The sequence below is a fragment of the Semicossyphus pulcher genome, unplaced genomic scaffold (assembly GCF_022749685.1).
Source record: "Semicossyphus pulcher isolate SPU_LCO1_2020_fin unplaced genomic scaffold, fSemPul1.0.p SCAF_2, whole genome shotgun sequence".
Lineage (NCBI taxonomy): Eukaryota > Metazoa > Chordata > Actinopteri > Labriformes > Labridae > Semicossyphus > Semicossyphus pulcher.
In genome coordinates, this window is record NW_027211693.1 from 7,882,102 (window position 1) to 7,891,896 (window position 9,795).

Sequence of the window (9,795 nt, forward strand, 5' to 3'; positions counted from 1 at the left end):
TGACGACAATATTTCTCCACGATGATCTTCATTTTTGGCATTTGAAGATACAATCAGATAATTATGCTTTTTTAAGCGACCTACGGGTCAGGATGGGGTTAAAAGGCCCCAAGTAGTGAATAATAAACACTGTTTATTATTCACTACTTGGGGCCAAAAGTTCTTTCTCTGTCTCAAACATTATTCATGTAAATGTCTATGAAATGTATTTAATTATAGATTAACTATTTATTATTTCATTTGTGAGAGCTCATAAACCCTTTATAAAAGGTTCCCTATTAAAAAGTTGTACAGACAGAAAATCCCTTAACACCTATACTCGCACCATTTCAATTTCAAGTAACTGCCTTTCTAATATCCACTTATCTCTCTGGGCTATGTTTCTAACTTGATTTAATTTTGACAAAGCTGCCTAGTCAGACTTTGCACTGACCCCCACACACACACACACACACACACACACACACACACACCACTGGTTGGTTACGAGGGGTTCCTTGATGGCAGCCAGAGGAGGAAAATTCTTCTGAATTCTAAATCTACCTGATTTCTACCTGCACATTTTCCTCTCTCTGTGTGCATCACAGGAGGGACGACTGTCTGAGAGGTGATGCACCTCTCAGACCAGTCGCAGCCCCCACCCACCTTTTCCCTTACGCTGACACAAAGAGAGAGCAAGCAGACGAGAGGGGTTTTCTCTTTCAGTCTCACTCTCACTTCCTCCTCTCTGTCACAGCCGTAAAGACTGAGTGTGTAGAAAACGTGTGAACAAACCCTGACGGGGCAGACAGCAAGCTGGGTTGATGATGTACATGGGACATGCTGACTAGCATATGATGCGTCCTGAATTTCCAAAATGTGTAATGCTAATGCATGTTGGAGCAAATTACCATGAATAATTCAGTGATCTTTCCGTACAAGGTTCAGTTTTCCAAATGTGTGTGATATGAAATCACAGAGGTAATTTAAATTTAGAAAACATTCTAATTTTAGAAAACTATGTCTGTGATAGACAATGTGTGTGTGTGTGTGTGTGTGTGTGTGTGTGTGTGTGTGCTCCTCCGAAGAGAATGTGTGTGTGTGTGTGTGTGTGTGTGTGTGTGTGTGTGTCTGCGAATAGACAGACATAAAAAACATAGGTTGGATTCTATTTTACATTAAGCAGCACAAAGCCGAGGTACAGTGGCCAAGCTTTGCACTAAGCATGTATTATGTAAATTTTAATCCATATGTATGTCAATGACGGTTTACGCTTTGCCTGACGTACAGTTAGAGGGAACATGTCAATCAACCAAATCAAATCTGGCAAATAATAGTTGTTCTTTCTCTGAGTGCTAGAGTAATATGTAAGCCAAATAAAATGTGTGAATTTCAGGAGACACGGGAGGAAAAATCCGAAAAGGCATCAGATTACAATTAACACAATCCAATAGCTGTGTCTCAATTCAGGGATGCAGGCCATGAAGGAATGCGTCAGTCGCCAGCCTGCGTAGACCGCTAAGGCCAAACTGAAATGAGACGGTCTGGTCTACGGAGGATTGTCTGTTAGCATCACCAGCTGTTCCCGCCCTTACCCTTACGTCACAGCCCTACTGCTAGGCTAGCGACAGACTAGCTAACATAATTAAAGCTCCTGTGAGGAGTCTTTTGTGGTTATGAAACAGACTGAAATAAATTCTGATTCTACTTTATGCGACCTACAAAAGCAAACCTGACCATCAGGATGACGATTGATTATTTCTATATACCATCACAATCGGTGTAAGACGCACTTTTTGTATATATTTCTTCATCTTATTAGTGGAGCCGCCACCCTCACAACGACCAACATTAGCATAGGATTGCAAACTCGACATAGCGAAAACAGATGGTAGGCTGTAATTTGTGTATGTTTTGAATGAAAATAAATAGAAATAGTGTTATATATTAATAAATGGCTAGAGAAAACCCCTTTCCCTCTGGGATACCCCCCAAAACAGACTGCGTCTTATATTCCGGCGAGACTTATATTCCAGATTTTACAGTAGTAATTTTTACTGCCTGAAACCGCTGGTGGTTGGTAGGTGTCAGACGAAGCGGTTAACTGCACGTTGCCTTTGTTTACATTTTCTAGGGTCAAAAATTCAGAGTGAGTGATACATATGACTGCTGATTTTGTTTCGTTTGCTTTCTTTAACAAAGAGTTAAGAGGTACGGCTTCGTCCACAAGGGGCGCCAAACTCAACACAAACTGAAAGTAACTGTATCTATGATTTTAAAGATAAAATAAGTTTCATGGCCCCCCCTAGCTATTCAATTCAGCTGAATCCAAAAACGTTTTGAATTATGTTGGACGCATCTGAAGGAGCCATCAAAATGGGACAGCCTAGTTGTGCCATTGTGATGCAATAGTTTTGACAATATGCTGCTTTCCTGGTAAGTTTACACGTTTACGCTTGGTCACAAATCAGTCCGAGTTTCCTGACACATTCATCGACACATTGACACGTGATGTTTTAGGACACGGAGTTAAGACATTGAAGGAATGTGGGCTTACATGAGACAAAGGGTCCAGGGTTTTTCGTACGCATTATATGTTTTCAGTATGTGTTCTTCTTACTGTTTGAGCTCAAGACAGGAAAGTGACATCAACCGACTTCTGGGATAACAATTCATTTCGTGGATTTTTTTTTTTCCAACATAAAAACTGCTCATGCTATTACCGTTTCCGTTTATTTAGCTGTATCTGTAGTCATCGATCTGTTCTTTGTTTGTTCAGCCATAGTAGATAATCGTTTACTCGCAACACTTGCAGACAGCGGAAAAGCAGCCGCTTAGCTCCACCGACCCTCTCTGGCAGACCAACCACTGCTGGCTGATGGAAAATGCGTCACTAACTTTGCACCGCTTGTGATTCAGTCCATAATATTGCAAATGCAAAGGCTTTCATCAGTGGGCCAGAGGCTCAATCACTATTGTCTTACCTCATTCTGCAATAGATAGTGACTTAACAGACATTCATTTAAATGAAAATCTTCAAGATTATATATTTAACTGCAAGTTTCAATATATGTGGTTATTCTCTACAGAAACATTAAAATAGGTCAAGGGTATCAAGGTTGTATACTCTTCATTACTCGTCATGTGATCACTGTTCCAGGGCATCTCCCACACATGCATGCATGAAACTTGACTTATCTCTACCAGAGAGATGACTAAAGGGAAGTGTCAGCCGAAAATCCTCAAAAGACATCCGCTAATATACTCCTTAATATTTGTCAATTTTTAAAGTATTAATGTTAAACCTAAAGGAGGAAATCCACATCTCCATAATAGGTTTCCTGTTGTTGCAAAGGGCTCTGTGTGTTTGTGTAGGTGGCCATGAGGTTGTCAGGTCAGGTTGTCAATACCACACCTACGAAAACTACCTATGACACGGTATAGCTGCGGCTCCGCTGATTCAAAATGAAAATGGGAAGTGCCGTCTCCCTGTAGTTTCCTGTCGGGTGCACTCAAACAGCTTTACGTTCACACACTTGCATCTATAGGCCCCACGCACGCGCGGCTTGACGCCACTGTCGCATCACGTAGTGGTGACTGCCAGTGGAAAAGAAAATTTCATTACTCACATCAGTTTCTGCACTTTTCCAGCTCTCTACAAGTGGTTTTCCTGTGTCCTCAGGGATATGTATAAAAAGGTAAGCAACACAACTGTCTGCATTTCCAGTAAATCTTTTGAATAGCCTCTTTTGGTGATCTGGTACCTGCTGCTCAAACTGAGAATATGAAGCTGATTGTGTTTTGCCTTTTTGCCGTCTGCTGCTGCTCTTTGGCCAGCGCAGTGATGAAGGGGATTGAAAGATCACAGGAGAGCCGCAAACTAGAAGAAGTCCTGAGACATTTGAGGGATGTGAAAGGAAGCTTGCAGGTAGGTTCTCCTACATTTACTTTTTCACAACTTTGCCCCCCATGGTCGCTTTTACTGTTACTAAGTACGGTGTTGCTGATTTGTCTTGCAGCACAGTGAGAAGCTGCTGAACACTCCACCACAGAATATTGAGGTAAGCCGAACTAACTTCTAATAAAAATTGACAGTCTGGTCACCACTGCGCTAAATATTGGTGGTTGCTTACTCATTGTTGTTATTCTCCCACTATGTAGTTGCTAATTGTCATGTGCCAGCCACTGTAGGAAGACATCGGTTGATATATGACATAGCAAAGTGTGCTGGGAAATCAGCATGAAAGATAAAGACTAAGAGATATCTTTAAATGTATTTAGATTATTTTAATGTCACATATATTTTTACATTTTAGTCATTTTTATATTTGATACAGGATAAATTAAATCCACTTAAATTTAAATAACCATTAGAAATTATTATCTGACGTACAAATATAATGTTTCCTTAGTTTAATTTAAACTGTGAACACACTAAAATTTTGCATGAACTTTCCACCATTCATTTAGATGCCTGTCAGAGAGTGACATGTTTTGTAAACCTTGGAAATTCACTTTAAGTTAAAATAATATATTCAACAACAGACACTAAACCGAATGTTATATAAACACAAGAGCATTGCTTTGGCTTTGAATTATACTAAAATGCAATCCGATTGTTTACATTTGACTCTAATAAATGTTTATTCATGCCTATAGGATCAACAACATACTCGTAAATTCACATCAGCCCCGTTTCTTGTCAGGCTCGCGCTCTTAGATGAGTCAAGTCAAGAGCTTACTCAGTGTGTTTTCTCACAACTTCCGTTGCACTCACAAGCAAAATGTGATGAGTAATCAGGCACAGAGCAGAGGAAACCACTCAAACACTTCCTCACAACAACTCAAAACGTACTCCCGCGTGCTAGAAAAACATCTTCAAAAAAAAAAGGCAGATCACAGCTTATCTGAGCGGGCGTGAAGACAAAAGGTTAAAATATTACTACACTGCAAGAGCAAGAACAGATCATTTCATGATAAAACAAACATTAAGCATTAATTGAGCTGTTCTTTAAAACCTGAAGCAATACTCAATACAAAACTATGATTTGACCTCAGCTACTCGGGTTCATGAGCAACTTCTTGACGGAAAAAATGAGACAAAAACATCCAAAGCAAGCAACAAAAACTTAAAATAGTGGAAAATTCTTTTTTTTTGGTCAAGTTTCAGTTTAGAGAAAAGTGTTGAGTATGTGTCTGATTGGAAAGTTAACTGCATCGATGAAGTCACGACATGAAACCTGAAAGAGCTTTCTTGGAAATGTTTTTATAGCAGTGATGGGAGGATTTTTTCCCCTTAAATTGATACCAGATTAAAGGTGCATGAGGCCACAATCTGTTACATTTTTTAAGTTTTTAAGATGGGGATTTATTTATCTTAAATTGATTGAATTGTAACATAACAACACCATCACAAAACAGAACATAACAGATTGTGGGTGCAATAAATCAATGGTTGCTAATGCAGTTTTTCAGCAAGATAACACCAAAACAAAGTTAAAAAGACTATATCTGTGTCTTTCAAGAGGCCAAACTGGACAAAGAACATGTAGATATACATGTAGAACGGATTTATGTTGGTGGGGCATTGATCATTTGTTAACAAAATGGTTTTCTTTCCTCAAACAGGACTGCTGCTGTCTGTCAGCCCTGCAGTGCTTTCGGGATAACCTGCCTATGCAAACCGACATTGCAGAGAAAAAGCGAGTCAGGCTTTTCAAGAGCCTTAAGCATCCCCTGACTGTAAGTACATAGATTGGGGTGGGAATTATGTATTCAATAATATATCTAAAAATACAATGTAGCATGCAGCACTCAAACTAACGAATGTATTTCTTTGATTTCAGGTGAACGGTCTGAACTTTTGTACTTCAGGGAATAATGAGGTAAGAGGAAAAGTGTTTTTTTCTATTTCCACATTTAGTAGCTACTGGTTTATGTTTACCTTGTATTGGATGGATTAGTAAATTAATTTCTCTTCCTCTTTCCCTTTAGACCTGCCAAGCCTGTGCCTCACATCCAAAACAAAAGGCAGAGATATTTTTCAAAAGACTGGAGGCTCTTATTCAGAACGTAAGGACTCAATTTTAACGACATATTTCACAGTGTAAAACACTGATTGTTACTGTGGCATGAAGATGAAGATCTGTAGCGTTACAAGCCATTACTGATGTGAAGATGTCAATATAAATGACACAATGACTTATGTGAATATACATTTTCCTCTCTTTAGGCCATAACCAGACTGAGAACGAACTGAGAAGAGGCGAGGATCTACGTGTGACCATGAATGAATGTAAAGAAGACACTATGCTAAGAAGTTCTTTTTATATGTTTAACTTATTCAATATTTATTTAGATACTGGTGGTGAACCCACTAAAGCTAGAAAGGAAGTTTTGTAAAAAAAAAAAAATTGGGGAAAAAAAGCTGCTTTGCTGCCACCCAGTGGACATGACATTTTAATTGTTTTTTTAACTCTTTTTTTACTGATAGTAAAAGATAATTAGTAGTTCTCAAAGAATGAAAGTATTTAATGACATTTATACTATGTATGATGTGCCTTAGTACAGGAATTATTTCATTGACATGATTGTATGATTTGATGAAAATAAACTGTTTACAACACAGAGGATTTGGTTTGCTGGGTTTGTTTGTAGAAGAAACAACAGATTCTAGCGGCAGCACCATCACTGCACAAGTTTGTTAAACTCTGAAAGGCATTGGTCCATCATAGAATTCCTATTCTGAGGTTCAAATCTATATACTGCATGCTTCCAAGCTGATTTCACAAGAACATCAAATTTAAAACCCTGTTGCTCGCTTACAAAACAGCAATAAAAACGACTCCTGCCTACCTGAACGCCCTCATCCAGGTCTACACTCCGTCCCGCCCACTACGCTCTGCCAATGAAAGGCGCCTGGTACTCCCATCACCACAGGGCCCTAAGTCGCTAACTAGACTCTTCTCCTCTGGTAGAATGAGCTACCAAACTCCATTCAATCCGCACAGTCCCTTTCACCTTTAAGAAAAAGATCCAGCTCTTCCATGCTGATGATTATTATAAAAAATTTAAAAAACCGCACTGTGCACTGCCTGTCGGCACCAGTGTCCAGTCGCACTTTAAGCTGTTTGTTGGCACTTACTTACTTCGTTCCCTCCTGTCTTGATCGTTGCTTGTGTTGTATTAAGTCTCCGATGTACGTCGCTTTGGACAAAGGCGTCTGCTAAATTAATTTGTAACATTGTAATATGTTACCTCCTCCGGGTGGGGAGTGAGTCTCTGGCTCAAGTCTCCAGGTCTTGTTCACGAGGGAGGGTAAAATGGATCGTGAGATTGGCAGACGGATCGGTGCAGCATCAGCAGTAATGTGGGCGTTGTACCGGACCGTTGTGGTGAAGAGAGAGCTAAGCCTGAAAGCAAAGCTTTCGACTGACCAGTCGATCTACGTTCCAACTCTCACCTGTGGTCATGAGCTTTAAGTAGTGACCAAATGAATGAAGTCTCGGATACAAGCAGCTGAAATGAGTTTCCTCTGCACGGTGTCTGGGCTCAGCCTTAGAGATAGGGAGCTCGGAGTAGAGCCGCTAGTCCTTCGCATCAATAGGAGCCAGTTGAGGTGGTTCGGGCATCTGATTAGGATGCCTCCTCGGCGCCTCCCTTTGGAGGTTTTCCGGGTACGTCCAATTGGGAGGAGAAACCGGGGCAGACCCAGAGCTGTTGGAGGGATTATCATCCAGTCTGGCCTGGGAACGCCTCGTAATCCCCCAGGAGGAACTGGAAAACGTTGCTGGGGAGAGGGACGTCTGGGTCACCTTGCGTAGCCTGCTGCCAACGCGACCCTTTCCTGGATAAGCGGACGATAATGGATGGATGGATGGAATATGTTGTTGTTGTTGCTCTGTTTGCCTGTCTCTATCCTGCATCTTGCTCCATGCCATTTTTCAGCCTATCCAGTCTGGATCCAACAGAACAGAACAGATCCAACCTGTTCAACATGAGTCTGGTAACTATGGTAATTATTTAGCACTGCAAATAAAATCTGATTGATTTGATTGATTACTCCTAAACCACTGCTGTCCAACAATTGAGCTTTAACTGATATATTTCAATGACTATTATGATTATATATATGATTATTGTGTGATTTGCACCACAAACAATGTATGTGTGTTATTATACAACATAACTTTTACATTAGATTAAGACTGTAATTGGCAATTTGGCAACACATTTGGCTTGTGTAGAATAGAAAAGGGCTAAACAGAAATAGAACAGAAACAGAAAATAGCTTAGTTAAGTTAAATGCAAAGGTTTATTTTTCTTTTTTTCCTTGTTTGTTTGTGTTTTTTGTATTTTTGTAGTATTTGTTTGTGTGTCTTTGTTATATGTATATGAATATAAGGAATGAACAATAAAAAATGTTTCACAAAAAGTTAAAATTATTTCTATAAAGAAAATTTACTGGCAAAAATGGCACTATAACTATAGTAATTCAAAGAATGTTTGAGTAAGACCAAAATTCTCGACATTGTCTTCATTGATTCTTTTAATGGCATTTCTGCATCTTCTCAAGTGTTTGGTATTTAAATTAAAGTGTTAACTGACATTTTTCTTACTCCTATTCTATGCCATATATTTCACTATGCTTTGTCTGTGTCCAAGCAACTGTGACGCCCGAATTTCCCCCCCGGGGATTAAAGTATTTCTGATTCTGACTGGACAACCAAATCAAAACAACAGCACACAAATAAAATCGAGATCTTTCAAAATAAAAAAAAGTGTTGAAGGCGTCACAACACAGGACCCCAGATCCTAACATAAAATAGCAATTATACGTTATTATGACTTTTAAATAAAAATATCCAGTTGAACACACATACAGATATTAACATGGGTGTAAAAATTTGCTTGTGCACATACATGTTGTCTTGATTGCCCTTACCCACCACTAGAGGGCCCTAAGATAGAGGTAAGTTTACAGCAGTGTGGTGAGTAGAGTATGTGACCAAGTCTGAAAAGAAAAAGCACAATTAAAACATACAACTGTTCTGATGCGTTTTCATATTTGTACCAATCTTATTCGTTTTCATTGTTTCCTTAATTAATAATACATATTGAACTAGACTTCGGTCACTTGAGGGAAGAAATAGTGTTCTGGCCCTTTAAGAAGAATTAAGGGAATCTCAATAACAAAATCATTCGGTCCAGATTCACTTAACCCACGCCTTTAGTGGTTAAGACCAGGTGGATTTACAACGGGAGCTGTCATGGTTAAAATCTGTGGCAAGAAAACCACCAATCACTCTCACAATGACAACAGCAAGCATGTTTTCACGCAGGTGTCCGCTCTACAAACACCACTGCTGCGGACTTCCCAGATGACAAAGGGGATTTCAGCAACACTTACAAACTCAAGACAACATTTTATCAACGTGCTTTTCACACCTGTTTGTTTACAAAGGTTATTGCATCACTGGAGCCTGTGTTGACACTCTATGAGACTGATTTGCATTTAAGCAAAAGAAAAGAAACGACACATTAAAGTCAAACTATGTTCAATTACAAAAGAGGCAAATATACAAAATGTCAGGGAGAAGCTGTGTCCTTTTGTCCTTCCGCTTTCACAGTTAAGTCAACCTTCTCTATTTCTTCACGTCCACTTGCACCAACCAACCAACTGATGAAGTAATATTGTGCAGCTAAATGCTTCTTGACGCACAGGCGTCTTTCACACATGTTCTCTTGACAAATTCCAGAGAATTCAAGGAGGTTCAGGTCCTGAAATGTTCCGGTTTCTGTCGTCGTCTTTCACAC

At 39.5% G+C, this 9,795-nt stretch overlaps 1 protein-coding gene across 1 annotated transcript; it reads left to right on the forward strand.

The window, feature by feature from the left end:
• The first annotated feature begins 3,763 nt into the window (after positions 1-3,763).
• Positions 3,764-6,515, forward strand: il21 (interleukin 21). The gene is made up of 6 exons (XM_069670554.1): positions 3,764-3,907; positions 3,999-4,040; positions 5,608-5,721; positions 5,826-5,864; positions 5,974-6,051; positions 6,212-6,515. The coding sequence occupies exons 1-6, from the start codon at positions 3,764-3,766 to the stop codon at positions 6,236-6,238; spliced, it is 444 nt and encodes a 147-aa protein (XP_069526655.1). The 3' UTR covers positions 6,239-6,515.
• Positions 6,516-9,795: the final 3,280 nt, after the last annotated feature.

Excerpts from the sequence above, each read along its gene's own strand:
- il21 (XM_069670554.1), top strand. The coding sequence starts at position 3,764 with ATGAAGCTGATTGTGTTTTGCCTTTTTGCCGTCTGCTGCTGCTCTTTG. Across the intron at positions 5,722-5,825 it reads GCCTTAAGCATCCCCTGACT|GTGAACGGTCTGAACTTTTG; the intron begins GTAAGTACATAG and ends CTTTGATTTCAG. Across the intron at positions 5,865-5,973 it reads GTACTTCAGGGAATAATGAG|ACCTGCCAAGCCTGTGCCTC; the intron begins GTAAGAGGAAAA and ends CTTTCCCTTTAG.